Source organism: Rhinatrema bivittatum, chromosome 9 (assembly GCF_901001135.1).
Source record: "Rhinatrema bivittatum chromosome 9, aRhiBiv1.1, whole genome shotgun sequence".
Classification (NCBI taxonomy): domain Eukaryota; kingdom Metazoa; phylum Chordata; class Amphibia; order Gymnophiona; family Rhinatrematidae; genus Rhinatrema; species Rhinatrema bivittatum.
The window spans coordinates 80,461,664-80,479,722 of record NC_042623.1 but is presented as its reverse complement, the minus strand read 5'-3'; the positions used below and the strand labels follow the sequence as shown (position 1 = coordinate 80,479,722).

Sequence of the window (18,059 nt, the reverse complement as noted above, 5' to 3'; positions counted from 1 at the left end):
CCGAGCTTCATCCACAGTCTTAACTCTGGAAGTTGTTCCCCTGATGGTGAAGGAGAGCCCAAAGGGGAATAGCCACTTATATCGTACTTCTCCTTGTTGCAGAGCAGTCACAATGTCCTTAAACTCCCTTTGCTTCTTTATTGTATGGGCAGACAAGTCCTGAAAGACCTCAATGTTGTATCCCTGCCAAACAATATCTTTCCGTTTGCGTGCTTGCGCCATCACTTTTCTTTCAGCTGATATGAGTGGAAGCAGACCACTATATCTCGCGGTTGGTTGTCCCGTGGCTTAGCCAAAGCCCGATGCGCTCTATCCAAGAGGATCTCAGATCGTCCTTCCGGAGGGTCATTATCATAAAGGAGTAAAGCACAATTGTCTTTAATCACCACATTACAGTCCAGATATACAGGTTCTTCGGGCACCACCCCCCGAAACCGCAAGTTGCCCCGCCTCGAGCAGTTTTCTAGGTCATCAATCCATGCCTGTAATTCAGTGTTGGACTCCTGCAGATATTTCACCTCTTTTTGAAGGGACTCTTGGTGCTCTTCAATTTCGCCGACCCGCTGCTCTGCTGCACCCACGCGGTCTCCCAGCTCCTCATGATCTTGGCGCAGCTCTGCCATCATTGCCTTGATCTCTTCCTTCATGGACCCCATCTCTGTTTTGAGATCCCCAAACCAAGCTTGAAAGTCGCCGCGTGTGAGGGGTAGTTCATCAGCAGCTGATAGCAAATTCAGAGGTGCCGCGCTCGCCAAAGCCGGCGCGCTCTCGCTGCCATTTTTGCGGGCTTCCCCCTCCTCCAGGACTGCCCCGGGAGGCCACGGCTTCGTGTTGTCGAACGAAAAGTGCTTTAAGTCGGCTATTTTCTTCCGTACTGTCATCCTGGTAAGTTCTCGAGTCCCTTCAGCTATTTTTCTCTCTTGGTTGGAGGTTCGGTGCGCTGGAAGCTGCGGTTATTAAGATCGGTGTCGGAAACAAGTTCCCTAGGCGGCCATTCAGTGAGGTGACATCCAGTAAAAGGAGTTTCTGTTGCTGTTATTGCGATAACACCAGAATATCTTTTTTGTATGGTGAGTTGTATGGGGAATGTTCTAGTTCTGCTATATACCTATTGCTGAGGGTCGGGAGTATGGGTGGGGTTCCTGTGGATGCAAAGTGTACATTTACATTTAGCCTTGTGACTGTCATGTGTTCAGTGGGTCATGCATGTGAGAACTATCAGGTGTGTCCCAACAGAAAAAAAGGTTGAAATCACTGCTCTAGATCTAAGGCTGGTGATTCCTAAAAAATAATGGCAGTGGTTTTCATAATAATGTTTCTGGATTTGGTAACTGTGCTGCTTTGCAGTCTTATATTTAGAAATTGTAAGCAACTACTGACACAGTGAAAATCATGAATATGGCTCTTTATTTAACCCATATTGTGATTCACATTAGAAAGCATTAAAATTGATATGTTTATATGCCAATGTATATTTTGTAAACATTTACACGCATGCATAAATTGAAAGATAAATAGGGAACTCAATTTAGTGTACATGGCTAATTACTGTGCAATTTTCTCTGCTCATTGTATATAAAAACTGATAGAGTTGCATTTTACAGGCTTAACCCTGAATCTCTTTTCTAGCAAAGAGAATATAAGAAAATTTGATAAAGATAGGAACGTTCACAGGAAATGAACTACTTAATTAAATGAAACATAGCTTCAATAAGCAATATCTGGGCCTTCACTTGCAAAAGGGCAGAGAAAACTCAGCTGTGCGTCTCTACAGCAAGCTTTTTTCTTCAGAAAGTGCTTTTAGTCCATCATCAGACACAAATACATCAGATTTCTGAGTTGATATTTGTGACGTCATAACCAACTACACTTGAGTGCCTGAGCGCCAACTATTTAACTTCCACATCAAAATGCACATGATATCCATTAAACAAATAAAATAAATGGTTTACCTTGACAACAATACTCTCATATCCCTGTGTACAGAAAAGGTTATCCTGGAAGTTTCTTACTAAAGTGCGCTTCGGTGGCAGCCAAATGAACTGTGCTCAGAACTAAACAGCGCTTTAGTTATACCTTGTAAGATTCTCCAGAGTTGAAGAATGACCAGGTTCTCCAGGTTCAATGGAAAATCACAACAAGGTAATTATGATGATCATGTAACAGAAAGTTCAGCAGCCCAGAGTGGAGGTTTACTGCTATAGGAAGGCATGATTCTGTTCATTGAACTACAGGAAGCACCCATAGCTGAGACCACGTCATCTAAAGGATCATCTTCATGCAGCTCATAGAAGCTCTCTTCTCCCTGGTAAGGTTTTTCCAAAAACTTCAACACCCGTTTTACCTAGATGAAAACATTCAGACAGTGACAGTATTAAGTGACCGAGAAAATTATAAAGAAAAATTCATCTGGTTCAGTCATAGTGCTAGTTCACAAACAACTGTTTGCCTCACCTTGTAGAAGAAATACTCATGATGTAAACATATTGACCCAAAAAATATAAAAGACATTCCAGAATGTTGTCGCTTTAAAAAGGAGCTTTTTCCAGTCCATACCCCCCCTCCCCCCAAAAACACACATTTCTCTCCTGCTCCATTGGGCTTCCAGTTCAATCAGAATAGGCTCCAAATGGGATTATGGTACCACGAGCCTTTACTTGCAGATACATGTGATGTTTCCTCCAGTTTTAACTTCCCTCTGCCCCCGCAAAATTGGAGTGCTTCAAATGCTGCCTTAGTAGTATCCCCTTGCCAGCCTGAGGAGTAGAAGCCTGACTGCAATCAAAGCAGGATCTCCCATATGGCAGTGCACCACCATCACTGGGCCACAATTTCAAATATAAAACATAGACATTAAATAGCGGACATTAAAACTTTCATTCTAAACCAATAAAAGTTTGATTTTACAGAATGTTGACCTAACTGTAGGTGCAGTGTTTTCTAAATACATTGCAACTGCAGAATTTTAGAATCCCATTTTTAAGATGTGTCTGGTTTTGAAATACTGTTTTTAAGAACATAAGAAAATGCCATACTGGGTCAGACCAAGGGTCCATCAAGCCCAGCATCCTGTTTCCAACAGTGGCCAATCCAGGCCATAAGAACCTGTCAAGTACCCAAAAACTAAGTCTATTCCATGTTACCATTGCTAATGGCAGTGGCTATTCTCTAAGTGAACTTAATAGCAGGTAATAGACTTCTCCTCCAAGAACTTATCCAATCCTTTTTTAAACACAGCTATACTAAGTGCACTAACCACATCCTCTAGCAACAAATTCCAGAGTTTAATTGTACGTTGAGTAAAAAAGAACTTTCTCCGATTAGTTTTAAATGCACCCCATGCTAACTTCTTGAGTGCCCCCTAGTCTTTCTACTATCCAAAATAGTAAATAACCGATTCACATCTACCCGTTCTAGACCTCTCATGATTTTAAACATCTCTATCATATCCCCCCTCAGCCGTCTCTTCTCCAAGCTGAAAAGTCCTAACCTCTTTAGTCTTTTCTCATAGGGGAGCTGTTCCATTCCCCTTATCATTTTGGTAGCCCTTCTCTGAACCTTCTCCATCGCAATTATATCTTTTTTGAGATGCGGCGACCAGAATTGTACACAGTATTCAAGGTGTGGTTTCACCATGGAGCGATACAGAGGCATTATGATATTTTCCGTTTTATTCACCATTCCCTTTCTAATAATTCCCAACATTCTGTTTGCTTTTTTGACTGCTGCAGCACACTGAACCGACGATTTCAATGTGTTATCCACTATGACGCCTAGATCTCTTTCTTGGGTTGTAGCACCTAATATGGAACCCAACATTGTGTAATTATAGCATGGGTTATTTTTCCCTATATGCATCACCTTGCACTTATCCACATTAAATTTCATCTGCCATTTGGATGCCCAATTTTCCAGTCTCACAATTTATCACAATCTGCTTGTGATTTAACCACTCTGAACAATTTTGTGTCATCTGCAAATTTGATTATCTCACTCGTATTTTTTTCTAGATCATTTATAAATATATTGAAAAGTAAGGGTCCCAATACAGATCCCTGAGGCACTCCACTGTCCACTCCCTTCCACTGAGAAAATTGTCCATTTAATCCTACTCTCTGTTTCCTGTCTTTCAGCCAGTTTGCAATCCACGAAAGGACATCGCCACCTATCCCATGACTCTTTACTTTTCCTAGAAGCCTCTCATGAGGAACTTTGTCAAACGCCTACTGAAAATCCAAGTACACTACATCTACCGGTTCACCTTTAGCCACATGTTTATTAACTCCTTCAAAAAAGTGAAGCAGATTTGTGAGGCAAGACTTGCCTTGGGTAAAGCCATGCTGACTTTGTTCCATTAAACCATGTCTTTCTATATGTTCTGTGATTTTGATGTTTAGAACACTTTCCACTATTTTTCCTGGCACTGAAGTCAGGCTAACCGGTCTGTAGTTTCCCGGATTGCCCCTGGAGCCCTTTTTAAATATTGGGGTTACATTTGCTATCCTCCAGTCTTCAGGTACAATGGATGATTTTAATGATAGGTTACAAATTTTTACTAATAGGTCTGAAATTTCATTTTTTAGTTCCTTCAGAACTCTAGGGTGTATACCATCCGGTCCAGGTGATTTACTACTCTTCAGTTTGTCAATCAGGTCTACCACATCTTCTAGGTTCACCGTGATTTGATTCAGTCCATCTGAATCATTACCCATGAAAACCTTCGCCAGTACGGGTACCTCCCCAACATCCTCTTCAGTAAACACTGAAGCAAAGAAATCATTTAATCTTTCTGCGATGGCCTTATCTTCTCTAAGTGCCCCTTTAACCCCTCGATCATCTAATGGTCCAACTGACTCCCTCACAGGCTTTCTGCTTCGGATATATTTAAAAAAGTTTTTACTGTGAGTTTTTGCCTCTATAGCCAACCTCTTTTCAAATTCTCTCTTAGCCTGTCTTATCAATGTCTTACATTTAACTTGCCAACGTTTATGCTTTATCCTATTTTCTTCTGTTGGATTCTTCTTCCAATTTTTGAATGAAGATCTTTTGGCTAAAATAGCTTCTTTCACCTCCCCTTTTGACCATGCCGGTAATCGCTTTGCCTTCTTTCCACCTTTCTTAATGTGTGGAATACATCTGGACTGTGCTTCTAGAATGGTATTTTTTTTTAACAATGACCACACCTCTTGGACATTTTTTACTTTTGTAGCTGCTCCTTTCAGTTTTTTTCTAACAATTTTTCTCATTTTATCAAAGTTTCCCTTTTGAAAGTTTAGCACAAGAGCCTTGGATTTGCACACTGTTCCTCTTCCAGTCATTAAATCAAATTTGATGATAGTATGATAACTATTGCCAAGCAGCCCTACCACCGTTACCTCTCTCACCAAGTCCTGTGCTCCACTGATAATTAGATCTAAAATTGCTCCCTCTCTCGTTGGTTCCTGAACCGATTGCTCTATAAAGCTATCATTTATTCCATCCAGGAACGTTCTCTCTCTAGCGCAGGGGTGGGCACTTCCGGTCCTCGAGGGCCACTAACCAGTCTGGTTTTCAGGATATCCCTAATGAATATGCATGAGAGAGATTTGCATGCACTCTACCTCAGTTGTATGCAAATCTATGCCATGCATATTCATTAGGATATCCTAAAACCTCGACAGGTTTGTGGCCCTCGAGGACTGGAATTGCCCGCCCCTGCTCTAGCGTGTCCCGAGGATACATTTACCGTCAATATTGGGGTAATTGAAGTCTTCCATTATTACCGCACTACCAATTTGGTTAGCTTCCCTAATTTCTCTTAGCATTTCACTGTCTGTCTCACCATCTTGACCAGGTGGACGGTAGTATACTCATCACTATAGTCTTCCCCGACATACAATTTCCTCTGTTATAATACACAATTGTATTTATCCTTCGTGCATGAACTTCCGGTCTGTCTTTCCAGACAATTCTAAGGGTCTGCACCCAAACTTATGGATGTGAGCATGTTCCATCACTTTTTGCTACTAATCCCAATAAACACATGGCACAAAAATTAAACAAAAACGTCTAAACCCTATTACACATGTAGGCATATGATTGTAATCCACCTAGAACAGGTATTCTGGAAATTGGGCAGAACATAAATTAAAGTAATTAATTAATTAATATTGTCAGTCACATGAGATTCTATTTCACAAAATGCAACTGCAACAAAAATAAAATTCCTATGATCAGACTATCACAGCTGTGACTGTATAAAGTGAAAGCAGTGAGAGGTCCTATTTCTATCAAGAATGCTTGTGCCAGCTTAACACTAACAGTTTTTACTGTAGACGTCCCACAACCAGACTCTCTAGTCTGCAAGGTCATCCTTATTTTCGCTCCCACTCTAACAAAGATAGTTTTTAACTGATTCAAGTCTTACTGCTGGAAGGAAGTCATGGAGGCGTAAGCCCAGAGTCCTGCTCGTATGCAGAAAGTGATCACCCAGATTGTTTCTTGGCTTAAGATCAAATCTGAAAATGGCTCCTTCTTGGCCTTCTGGCTGAAAGTGAAAATCTGTACTATATGGGAGAGGGAGAATGTAATGCCCTATCCCACCTCAATGCTACTGGGGACATGAAAATGTTAGGAGTATGGCCAAACATGGAAAATTAAATTTCATGTTTAAAAAAAAGAAACAGCAATTATCCTGCCTTCTCTCTCCCCCAGAAGCTTTCTAAGGCCTGAGCATATTAGTTCAGAGATGCCCCGACTTCTGCCAGCTTGGGAGACTCAAACCCAAGCTTTGTACTGCCACAAGTAATTCTGAAATCAAGCTGCTGGGCCACTAACTGGTAAGATTTAATGAGCTAAATACTATTAAAAATTAAAATACACAATAACTTTTTCTCTGCAGGAAACATTCATACTGTACCTCTGTGAAATCTCCATTTTCAGCAGCTTCTATGGCATTCTGCGCAATATAATTTCTCAAGATATATTTCGGGTTATTAGAATCCATCATCTTCACTCGATCAGAATTCAGTGCTTCAGCATTGCCAACACTCACTCTCTCTTTCTCTAAACGGGCACTGAAAGTACGTAAGAAATTACATCGATTTTACAGTTTGATTCGACTATAACACTGACGTTCTTTAGTTTATTGTGGCCATGTAAGCACTGCAGTAAAGACATGACTTACTAAGGCTTTTCTCTCATACTGTAATCTATGGGAAAAAAAGGTTCATAGATCAGATTCTAAATGACCAACAGAAGACAGTAAGAACCTGACAAATATGAAAAAGGTCCAGAAACGACCATTTTATATATTATTTTTTAAACTTCTGTACAGCTTTGCTAATGCATATCAGCCCAATCCAGACGTTCCTTGCAAATGTTGCTTACCTGTAACAGGTGTTCTCATAGGACAGCAGGATGTTAGTCCTCACATATGGGTGACATCACAGGATGGCGCCCAATCACTGAACACTTCTGTCAAAGTTTCCAGAACTTTGACTGGCCCCTACTGGGCATGCCCAGCATGGCACTAACCCTGCAGCCAGCAGGGGTCCCCTTCAGTCTTGTTAAAAAGCTACAGGTAGTGCTGAAAATAAAATAAGAAAACGTTACGAACCCAACACCGCGGGGCGGCTGGCGGGTTGCGTGAGGACTAACATCCTGCTGTCCTGTGAGAACACCTGTTACAGGTAAGCAACATTAGCTTTCTCACAGAACAAGCAGGATGGTAGTCCTCACATATGGGTGAGTACCAAGCTGAGGATGTCCGAGTATGCACCAAATGTACTCAGGCATGCAAGGCATTAGGCCTGGGATGAAATTTGGCAGAGGGCATCCTGAACCCTAACGGGCAGGTGGAAGGGTATTGGTACGTCACATAAATAGGTTGCGCAAAATAGATTGGCCAAAGATGGAATCTTGTCTTCCGGCTTTGTCTAAGCAATAATGGGCTGTAAAGGTATGGAGAGAACTCCAGGTGGCAGCCCTGCAAATGTCAGGAAGCGGCACTAAGCGTAGGTGTGCTACTGAAGAAGCCATGGCCCTCACAGAGTGTGCTTTAACATGGTCTTGACGTGGAATGCCCGCTTGCTGATAGCAAAAGGATATGCAATCCGCCAACCAGGAGGAGAGTCTGCTTACCCACAGGCTGCCCCAATTTGATAGGATGGAACGAGACAAACAATTGAGTGCTTTTCCTGTGGGCAGCTGTATGGTGTAGGTAGAACGCTAGAGCCCGTTTGTGGTCAAGGGTATGCAGAGCCTGCTCTCCTGGATTGGAATGGGGCCTGGGAAAAAAGGTAGGTAGTATAATGGATTGATTGAGATGAAACTCTGAAACTACCTTAGGTAAGAATTTAGGGTGAGTGTGGAGTACTGCCCGGTCCTGCAGAAGTTTAGTGTAAGGCGGGTAGGTAACTAGAGCCTGTAATTCACTAACTCTGCGAGCGGAAGTGATTGCCAAAAATAAAATCACTTTCCATGTGAGATAGCGAAGGTCACAGGATTGAAGAGGCTCGAATGGTGGTTTCATGAGCCGACCCAAGACTAGGTTGAGGACCCAAGAAGGGGCCGGAGGACGCAGAGGAGGTTTGAGGTGAAGCAAGCCTTTCAAAAAACGTGTTACAATGGTTGTACTGAGATGGGAACATCCCCGACACCTTTATGGAAGGTGGATACTGCACTGACATGCATCCTGATGAAGGAAGTTTTTAGACTTGACTCTGACAAGTGCCAGAGATAGTCCAGAAACTTCGTGATTGGACAGGTAAAGGGGTCAAGGGATTAAGAAGAGCACCATGACGTGAACCTGGTCCATTTGTAAGAATAAGATTTTCTCGTGGAAGGCTTCCGTGAAGCAATCAGGACACGGGAAACTGATTCCAAAAGGCTAAGTGGCTGAAGGATTAACCTTTCAACATCCATGCCGTCAGGGACAAGGCTTGAAGATTGGGGTGGCGTAGGCACCCGTCGTTTTGAGTGATTAGAAGCGGGTCCTTTCCCAAGGGAATGTGCCTGCGAATGGAGAGATCCTGAAGTATTGGAAACCACATTTGGTGCGGCCAGTGGGGTGCTATCAGAATCATGGTTCCCTTGTCCTGACGTAACTTCACGAGAGCCTTCGAGAGAAGTGAAAGTGGAGGGAATGCATATAGGAGACCGGTTGCCCATGATAGGGAGAACGTGTCTCTTGGCTGATAGTGTTGGCTGCAAGTGAGAAAGCAGAAGTTGTCTACTTTGCGATTTTGAGGTGATGCAAAGAGATCTATTTGAGGATAACCCCATTGGTGGAAGATTGAGTTCGCTACTGAGGGGTTGAGAGACCACTCATGCGGTTGAAAGGTGCGACTCAGCTTGTCTGCCAACACATTGTCCACTCCCAGCAAGTAGGTGGCCCTGAGGTACATCGAGTGGGAGAGGGCCTCCGCCCAGATCTGTGCAGCTTCCTGACACAGAAGGTAGGAGCCTCCCTGTTTGTTGATGTACCACATGGCCACCTGGCTGTCCGTCTGGATCAGGATAATTTGATTGGAGAGGCGATCCTGAAGTACCCCGAGAGCATATCTGATTGCTCGAAGCTCCAGGAAATTTATTTGGTGTTTGACTTCCTCTGGAGACCAAGATCCTTGTGTCTGCAGATCGGCCACGTGGGCTCCCCAGCCGAGGTTGGAAGCATCGGTGGTGAGAGTTAGTTGAGGGTCTGGAGCCTGGAAGGGCAAGCCTTGGAGGAGATTGACCTGATTTCTCCACCAGGTGAGAGACTGACTGAGTGAGTCGGTTACGTGGACAATGGTCGACAAGGGCTGAATGGATTGAGTCCATTGTGACCTTAAGAGTCCACTGCATTACTCATGGCCAAGCGGGCCATCAAGGTGACCTGAACTGAGGACGCCATGTGTCCCAGGAGGATGAGAAAGTGGTGTGCAGTCGTGGAGTGCTGAGACTGCAGCTGGTGTGCAAGAGACACGAGATTGAGAGCTCGCTGTCGAGGCAGAAAAGCCTTTGCCTGCAAGGTGTCCAAGTCTGCCCCAATGAACGATAAGGTTTGAGATGGGACTAAGTAGGTTTTGTCGTAGTTGACAAGAAATCCAAGCGAAATTAGAGTGTGTAAGGTAAGATGTAGGGACGACAGAGCAGCTTGCTGAGTGGGAGCCCTGATCAACCAATCGTCTAGATAGGGGTAGACGTGAACACCTTGAGTCCTGAGGAAGGCTGCAACTACGACGAAGCATTTTGTGAAGACTTGTGGTGCAGATGCGAGGCCGAATGGAAGCACTCGGTACTGATAGTGCTTGGGGCTTACTAGAAACCTCAGGTATTTGCGATGAGATGGAATTATCGCGATATGAGTGTATGCGTCCTGGAGGTCTAGAGAGCAGAGCCAGTCTCCTCCTTGTAGAAGAGGAAGAAGAGAGCCCAAGGTTACCATTTTGAACTTCTCTCACTGGAGGTACTTGTTGGGGGCACGTAGATCCAGAATTGGACAAACGCCTCCCGATTTTTTGGGGATTAGAAAGTACCAGGAATAGAACTCTAGGCCATGCTGAGAGTAGGGTACTGGTTCTACTGCCTTGGACTGGCGGAGGAGGGAGACCTCCTGTTCCAGAAGGATGGAGTGATCGGATGTTCTCCACGTCGGTAGAGGTGGGGAGTCCGATGGAATGGAGAGAAAGTTCAGACAATAACCTTGAGCAATTATCCTAGGACCCACTGGTCTGAGGAGATTGAGTGCCACCTATTGTTGAAATGGCACAATCGACCTCCCACTGGTATGTGGGGCAATGGAAGCTGGCTGCTGCTCTCTATGCAGGAGTCAAAGACTGGAAGCAGGGCCCGGCTGAGGAGCTGCTTGTGGTTTTTGTTTTTGTGTCTGACGAGACTGGGCTTTTTGAAACTGTCTCGTAGAACAGGTTCTAGTTGGTGGCAGGTAGGACTTCTTCGGGTGGAAGAATGACTTCTTAGAGTCCTTTCGAAAGGGCTGTTTTGAAGAGTACTCAGAAGGCATCACAGAGAGCTGTCTCAGGGTCTCATGATGGTCCTTGAGTTCCGCCACAGTCCGTTGAATCTGCTCGACAAACAGATTGTCTCCTACATAGGGCAGGTCAGACAATCTATCCTGAACTTCAGGGCAAAGGTCGGAAGACTTGAGCCAGGCCCATCGCCTTGCCGAGCTAGCAGCTACAGATACCCTGGTGGCAGTGTCGAAGATATCTTAAAATGATCTAATCTCATGCTTGCCTGCCTCAAAACCCTTGTTTACTAGGGTTTGGAGTTGCTCTTGAAATTGCTGAGGCAGGGAGTCTGTTAAGTCTGGTATCTGCTTAAATAAGACCCTATTATATTGGGTCATATAGAGCTGATAAGAGGCAATTCTGGAGATGAGCATTGATCCCTGGAAGACACGGCGACCAATGGCATCTAGAAATTTCTGTTCCTTGCCTGGGGGAAAGGAAGTGTGAAGTTTTGATCTCCTTGCTCTTTTCTGGGCAGATTCGACAACCACAGATTGGTGATCCAATTGAGGTTTGCGAAAGCCTGGAGCTGACTGAACGAGATAGGTGGTGTCAGCTTTCCTGTAGACTGGAGCAACAGAGCCAGGATGGTTCCTAGTTCTTTTTGAGGAGATCCAGAAGAACCTGGTGGATAGGGATGGAGGTTATTTCCTTGGGAGCATCCAGGAATTGTAACAGCTCCATCATTTGATGCCTGTCATCTTGTTCAGTCTGCAATTGGAAGGGAACCAATTCAGACATCTCCTTCACAAAAGTTATGAAGGAAAGTTCCTCTGGAGAACGCTTTCTGCTTTCAGTAGGTGAAGGTGGTGAAGGCAAATCATCGGTGTCTGGTGAAGAATCATCAGTCCACGTGTCGTAGGGATCAGCACCTGCTCCTCTAGAGACTAGAGGAGGACGGGGCGGTGGGATCCCTGAAGGATCTGGTCGAGGCTCCGAAGGAGTCGAAGGAATAACTGGAGGCACCAATGAAGGCATCGAAGGCACAGATGGATGGCTCAGTGGTGCCAATGGACGCGTCGGAACAGATGGGTGGATCGGTGGCATCGACGGCTGAGGCATCAGCAGAACTCCCGATGGAGGGATGCGGAATGGTGTTTCTCCTCCCGATGACAAAGCAAGCAGGGAGGGTACTGGAGCCATCGGTGACCCGGGGTCCATCGGTGAAAAGCGGCCATAAGCGCTTCCATTGAGAGCAGCGGTGCCAATGCTGCTGGAATCAGGTCAGTGGTCGGTTCCGCAATCGGTACTGGTGTCTATGCCGGAGGAACCTGGAGTCGATGCATCGCCTTGTCGATGGCCTCCTGAACCATCTGGTCCAGTTCTTCTCGGAGACCTGGAGCAAGCAGCCCCGGCTCCGGAACAGAAGGAGGCAGAGGCATAGCCAGAGGGACCACCGTTAAAGGTTGAATCGCGGCTCCCGATACCCTATCGGGTAAGGGTTTCCTCGGTGACCTGGTCGGTGCCTTTTCTGGCCAGGGCTTCTTCAATGGTGGCTTGGACGATGGTGAGGTCGATGATTTCACTCCCTCGATGGTCCGAGACTTTCGATGCCTGTGGCGATGTTTATCTCTACGATCCCCTCTGTCCTGAGGGGGAGTAGAGGGTGTCAAAGGCCGAGAAGTCGTTGATGCCAGGCAGTCACCAACCGGAGGTCGATGCTGGCGCGAAGTTGACGGTGCCGGTTCCGACGACATCGATGCAATAGATGGCGTTGGGGTTTGAGCACGGAAGAGAAGTTCATTCTTCTCCATTCTAGCCTTGCGACCTTTTGGTGTCATAAGGGCACATTTGGTGCAGGTTAGGACATTGTGCTCACATCCGAGACACATTACACAGAATTTGTGAGGGTCTGTGAGGGACATGGTGCGATTACAGTTCAGGCACCGGCGGAACCCCGACGCCATAGCCATGAAAAAATTGAGCCGTGGTACGGTCGACGGCCAGTAGGCCGCGAGGGCCAAACTAGACGGAAAACGGGTAAAAAACTTACCGGAGTACCACGGCTTGAAAAAGTTGAAGGAGGGACCCCTGTGGGGTAAATTAAATTTTAGTAATTCCGTAAAGAAAATTCCTGTCAGGAATCTCTGCAGAGCTCCTTAACTGCGTGGCTACTGCTGCGCAGAAAAAAGAAGACTGAAGGGGGACCCCTGCTGGCTGCAGGGTTAGTGCCATTCTGGCATGCCCAGTAGGGGCCAGTCAAAGTTCTGGAAACTTTGACAGAAGTGTTCCATGATTGGGCTCCATCCTGTGATGTCACCCATATGTGAGGACTACCATCCTGCTTGTCCTGTGAGAATCTACCATACAGAGGGTGTTCATGTGATAAAGTCAAATCTGCCAATCATGTGATCTTTAGAATGTCATATTTGTGATGTTATAAGTAAATTCTAATTAAAAGTATTTTATATTAAAGAAACAGTCTGATTATCTAAGGAGTGATGGCACCATATGACTTGTCTTGTTCATGCCTCTGACCCCTCCCCTCTTCTTGTTCTTTCATGGTTAGAACAGGCTTGCCAGAAAGCTCAGAGAACCTGGAAGGTTGGCAGGAAGAAAGCAAGGCTCTTATGACATCCAGAGAGAAAGCCTGGGTCAAAAAACAATGAGTGGAGATGAGGACAGCATGAAGGACCCAAAGATGAAGGAGAAAGGAAGCAGAAGCAAACTTTCTTCCATCCAGATGAAAGGTTTTGGGGAGAAGGATGGACACTCTAATGCTGCAACTTTGCTACTGAGATGAATGAAATTGTTAAGACCTGGGTTTCAGCAAGTGATTAATTTAGTAAACGACAAGGAACCAAAAGACTTGGGTTCCATATAGCAGAGAAAGTCATCATCAAGCTTCTTTATTCATTTATTTTCAAACACTGAGGTTTCTACTGCCCTCATTCTCTCTCAGAGGGGCTGCCAGGATAGTGCAAGTGACCTGCAGGACGACTCCTCGGAGGCATACTCTCAATGCAACTGGATGGCTAGCAAGGTTGCCACTGTAGCAGCAGCTGCCTTCCCTCCCCTTTCCTGGATATATACATGACACCACCACAACATCCCCACAACTCTATGCTGTGGTCTGAGCCAGAGGACCACACTTAAAAAAACAGAGCAAAATAAAAGTGGAAAGAGCCAGTGCCCTGGTACAGCAGCTTGGAAATAGTGGAGATCCATGCACTATTGCTTCTGCTTCATTAGTAGCAAGGTATCAGAGTTGATTCTATTTATCCAGATACTTATATTAAATTCTAGTGGTATGCTTGATTATTTCATAATGTCAATAACAAATTGGCATGCCAATTTCAATTGCTATTTCAAATAATAAAGCTGCAGACCCAAGAAGTTGAAGCAATGGTGATGGATATTCTGTTAGGAGAAAAGGGAAAGGAGGAGAGGAGGCATGACTAGTACAGAAATTATGGAACACTTACATATCTTCTGTGTTAATTGCATTTTTATTACTAATTTAAAAAGAACAAAACAAAATATCCTTTGCATCCTGTCATTTTACCTGTATTTCTGCAGCCACTCTCTCCAGTGTTCTTTGTTCCTTCTCAGTAAATCACAAGATGTTAGTTCTTGTAGCTTGCTGTACTGCTCTATACGGTCTATTTCTTTGTTTAAATGTTCTCTTGTCCCAATCATTGCAAATAACTGTGGATTTGATTGAGCCAACATAAGCATCATAGAAAGTTGCCTAGAAAGAAATATCAAATAAAATCATTAACAGCCAGAATGTGATTAGAGATCTCGGTGGATTTCATGTTTTCAAAGATTACAGGTTCTAAGATATGACTGGTTAAGACTTCAGGGCAGTGTGTCAGCCTTAAATGTGCCTTTAATCTCCTCAGATTGCAGCCTAAAAGGCCCAGCTATGCACTCTTGCCTTCAAACTTCATTTTCCTTTAAACTTGGTAAAACCATCAGAGACAGACTCTTGTTGTGGTGGATAAAAGTTCAGATAATGGCTCTTATTCAGCTAACAAAATCCTTACCGTGCATATGGACACTGGGGAATTCTCCAAGCAAGCTTAGTGTGACTCCCTTGATTATATCAATAAAGTTCTTGTTTTCCATCTGCTGAGTCAGAAGAGAGATCCTGGATTCCCTTCAAAGGGTGCTCCAGGGACAAATGGTAATGAAACCCACAAGGCAGTAATGGATCTGGTATGTATAAATGGGGAAAGTGTTTCTAGTGCACAGGTGCACAGCCACTTCGGCTCCAGTATCAGAAAGTATTTATTTATTTATTTTTAATTTTTATATACCGAAGTTCTTGTGAAAATTACAAATCACTCCGGTTTACATAAAACGATGAACTGCCCAACAGAGAAAGGGGCTTTACATAGAACTATATAAGAGCAACAGCAAAGAGGAATCAGAATCCTTTACTTCAAGGAGTACTGACTTTGGCAGGATGAGAAAAAGTGTGTAGTAGTAGAATGGATTAAAATAAAAGAAGCTATAATAAAGGCTACACATCTTTATGCTAGAAAACAACATAAAAGTAAGAGGAAAAGAAGTTGACTATACTTTTTTAAAGATGGTGGTTGAAAAAGTAAGGGCAAAATACTAGCAACAAACATCTGGAAAAGCTGAAAAGCAGGAAAGGTTGTCCGCAGGGCAATGGCTCGCCAAAATGCTGCCTTGAGCAAGGGTTGCTTTTGATGCTGCCCTTCCCTTTTGTGCTTGCAGACTCAAAGTTGATGTGTTGATGGGTCCATGTCCCTGCCCCATGACTTGATGTCCTTCTTGCTCACTCCTCAAGATAACAAAGATACAAGCAAAAAAAAAGATAGCAAAAACTGCAGAGCAAGGTGGCAAGACATTTTGCAAATATGTCAGAGAAAGATGGAAGTGCAGAAGTGGAATTGTAAGACATAAGAGAAAGCAGAGTTGCTTACCTGTAACAGGTGTTCTCACAGGACAGCAGGATGGAGCCCAATCACGGAACACTTTTGTCAAAGTTTCTAGAACTTTGACTGGCAACTACTGGGCATGCCCAGCCATGCACTTACCCTGCATCCAGCAGGGGTCCCCCTTCAGTCTCGTCTTATAGTAAAAAGTACGTGCAAAAAATAAAATAAGAAACGTAAATGAACCCAACTCTGCGGGGTGGCGCGCAGGTTTCGTGAGGACTAACATCCTGCTGTCCTGTGAGAACACCTGTTACAGGTAAGCAACTCTGCTTTCTCCCAGGACAAGCAGGATGGTAGTCCTCACATATGGGTAAGTACCGAGCTGAAGATGCCTGAGCAATGCACCCAAAAACGTGCAACAGGCACAATAACAGGGGTGGAAATTTGGTTAGGAAAGCATCCTGAACCCTGATGTTGGGAAGTTAAACTGAAAACAAGTTGCGTAGAACAGACTGGCCAAAGATGGAATCTTGCCTGCCAACCTTTTCTAAGCAATAATGTGCTGCGAATGTATGGAGAGAACTCCATGTAGCAGCCTTACAAATATCAGCAAGCGGCACCGAATGTAGGTGCGCTACTGATGTTGCCATGGCCCTGATAGAGTGTGGTTTTACATGTTCTTGCAGCGGAATGCCTGCTTGCTGGTAGCAAAAAGAAATGCAGTCCGCTAACCAGGAGGAGAGGGTCTGCTTTCCCACAGGATTTCCCAATTTGATGGAATCGAAAAACACAAACAATTGAGTGGATTTCCTGTGGCAGACGTGCGGTCTAGATAGAAGGCTAGAGCACGTTTGCAGTCTAAAGAATGCAGAGCCTGTTCTCCTGGGTTTGCATGGGGCCTGGGAAAAAAGGTAGGTAGGATAATAGATTGGTTAATATGAAATTTCGACACTACCTTCGGTAAGAATTTAGGGTGAGTGCGGAGCACTACCCTGTCATGCAGAATTTTAGTGTAAGGCGGGTAGGTAACTAATGCCTGCAATTCACTAATTCTGCGAGCAGACGTGATAGCGAGAAGGAAAAGTACTTTCCATGTGAGATAACGGAGATCACAGGAGTGGAGAGGCTCAAACGGAGGTTTCATGAACCGACCCAAAACTACATTAAGGTCCCAAGCAGGGACTGGAGGGTGCAGTGGAGGTTTTAAGAGGAGCAAGCCTCTCAAAGCGCGTTACTAAGGGTTGTGTGGAAAAAGAAACATCCCCTACGCCTTTATGAAAGGTGGCTACTGCGCTGATATGCACCCTGATGGAGGAAGTTTTTAGGCCTGCCTCCAACAGGTGCCAGAGATAGTCCAGAAACTTCGCTGTGGAACAAGTGAAGGGGTCTAAGGACATAGACCATATTGTAAACCTCTTCCCATTTGGAGCGGTAAGACCTTCTCGTGGAAGGCTTTTGTGAAGCTACCAGGACTCGGGACACCGACTCTGAAAGGTTAACAGGTGGAGTATTAACCTTTCAACATCCAGACAGTCAGATAGGGCCTGGAGGTTGGGGTGGCGCAGGCATCAGTTCTGCGTTATCAGAAGGGGATCCTTCCCCAGAGGAATATGGCGGCGTACTGATAAATCCTTGAGGATTGGAAACCACATCTGGCATGGCCAGTGAGGGGGCTATCAGAATCATTATGCCCTTGTCCTTTCGTAACTTTACGAGAGTCTTCAATATGAGTGGAAGTGGAGGGTATGCATAGAGGAGACCGCTGGCCCACAAGAGGGCGAAAGCGTCTCTCTGTTGCGAGTGGTGACTGCGAGTTAGAGAGCAAATGTTTTCTACTTTGTGGTTGTGGACTGACGCAAACAGGTCTATGTGAGGGTAACCCCAAAGTTGGAATATTGTGTTCGCTACTGTGGGGTTGAGAGACCACTTATGGGGAAGAAACGTGCGGCTCAACTTGTCCACCAATACATTGTCCACGCCCGGCAAATAGGTGGCTGTGAGGTACATTGAGTGGGAAAGGGCCCATGCCCATATCTGTGCAGCTTCCTGATACAGGAGGTAGGAGCCCGTTCCACCCTGCTTGTTGATGTACCACATCGCCACCTGATTGTCGGTTTGAATCAGGATTGTCTTGTTTGAGAGGCAATCCTGAAGGACCCTGAAGGCATATCTGATTGCTCGAAGCTCCAGGAAATTTATCTGGTGTTTGGCTTCC

At 44.8% G+C, this 18,059-nt stretch overlaps 1 protein-coding gene across 1 annotated transcript in view; it reads right to left on the bottom strand.

Annotated features, from left to right (window-relative positions):
* Window positions 1-1,390: 1,390 nt before the first annotated feature.
* SELENOO (selenoprotein O) overlaps window positions 1,391-18,059 on the bottom strand; it is a 73,044-nt gene continuing 56,375 nt past the window's right edge. The window contains exons 7-9 of the mRNA XM_029615492.1: window positions 14,497-14,682; window positions 6,899-7,055; window positions 1,391-2,344 (exon numbers count right to left, since the gene is read on the bottom strand). Of these exons, the coding sequence (XP_029471352.1) occupies window positions 2,147-2,344; window positions 6,899-7,055; window positions 14,497-14,682 (541 nt within the window). The 3' untranslated portion in view covers window positions 1,391-2,146. The remainder of the gene's footprint in view (window positions 2,345-6,898; window positions 7,056-14,496; window positions 14,683-18,059) is intronic.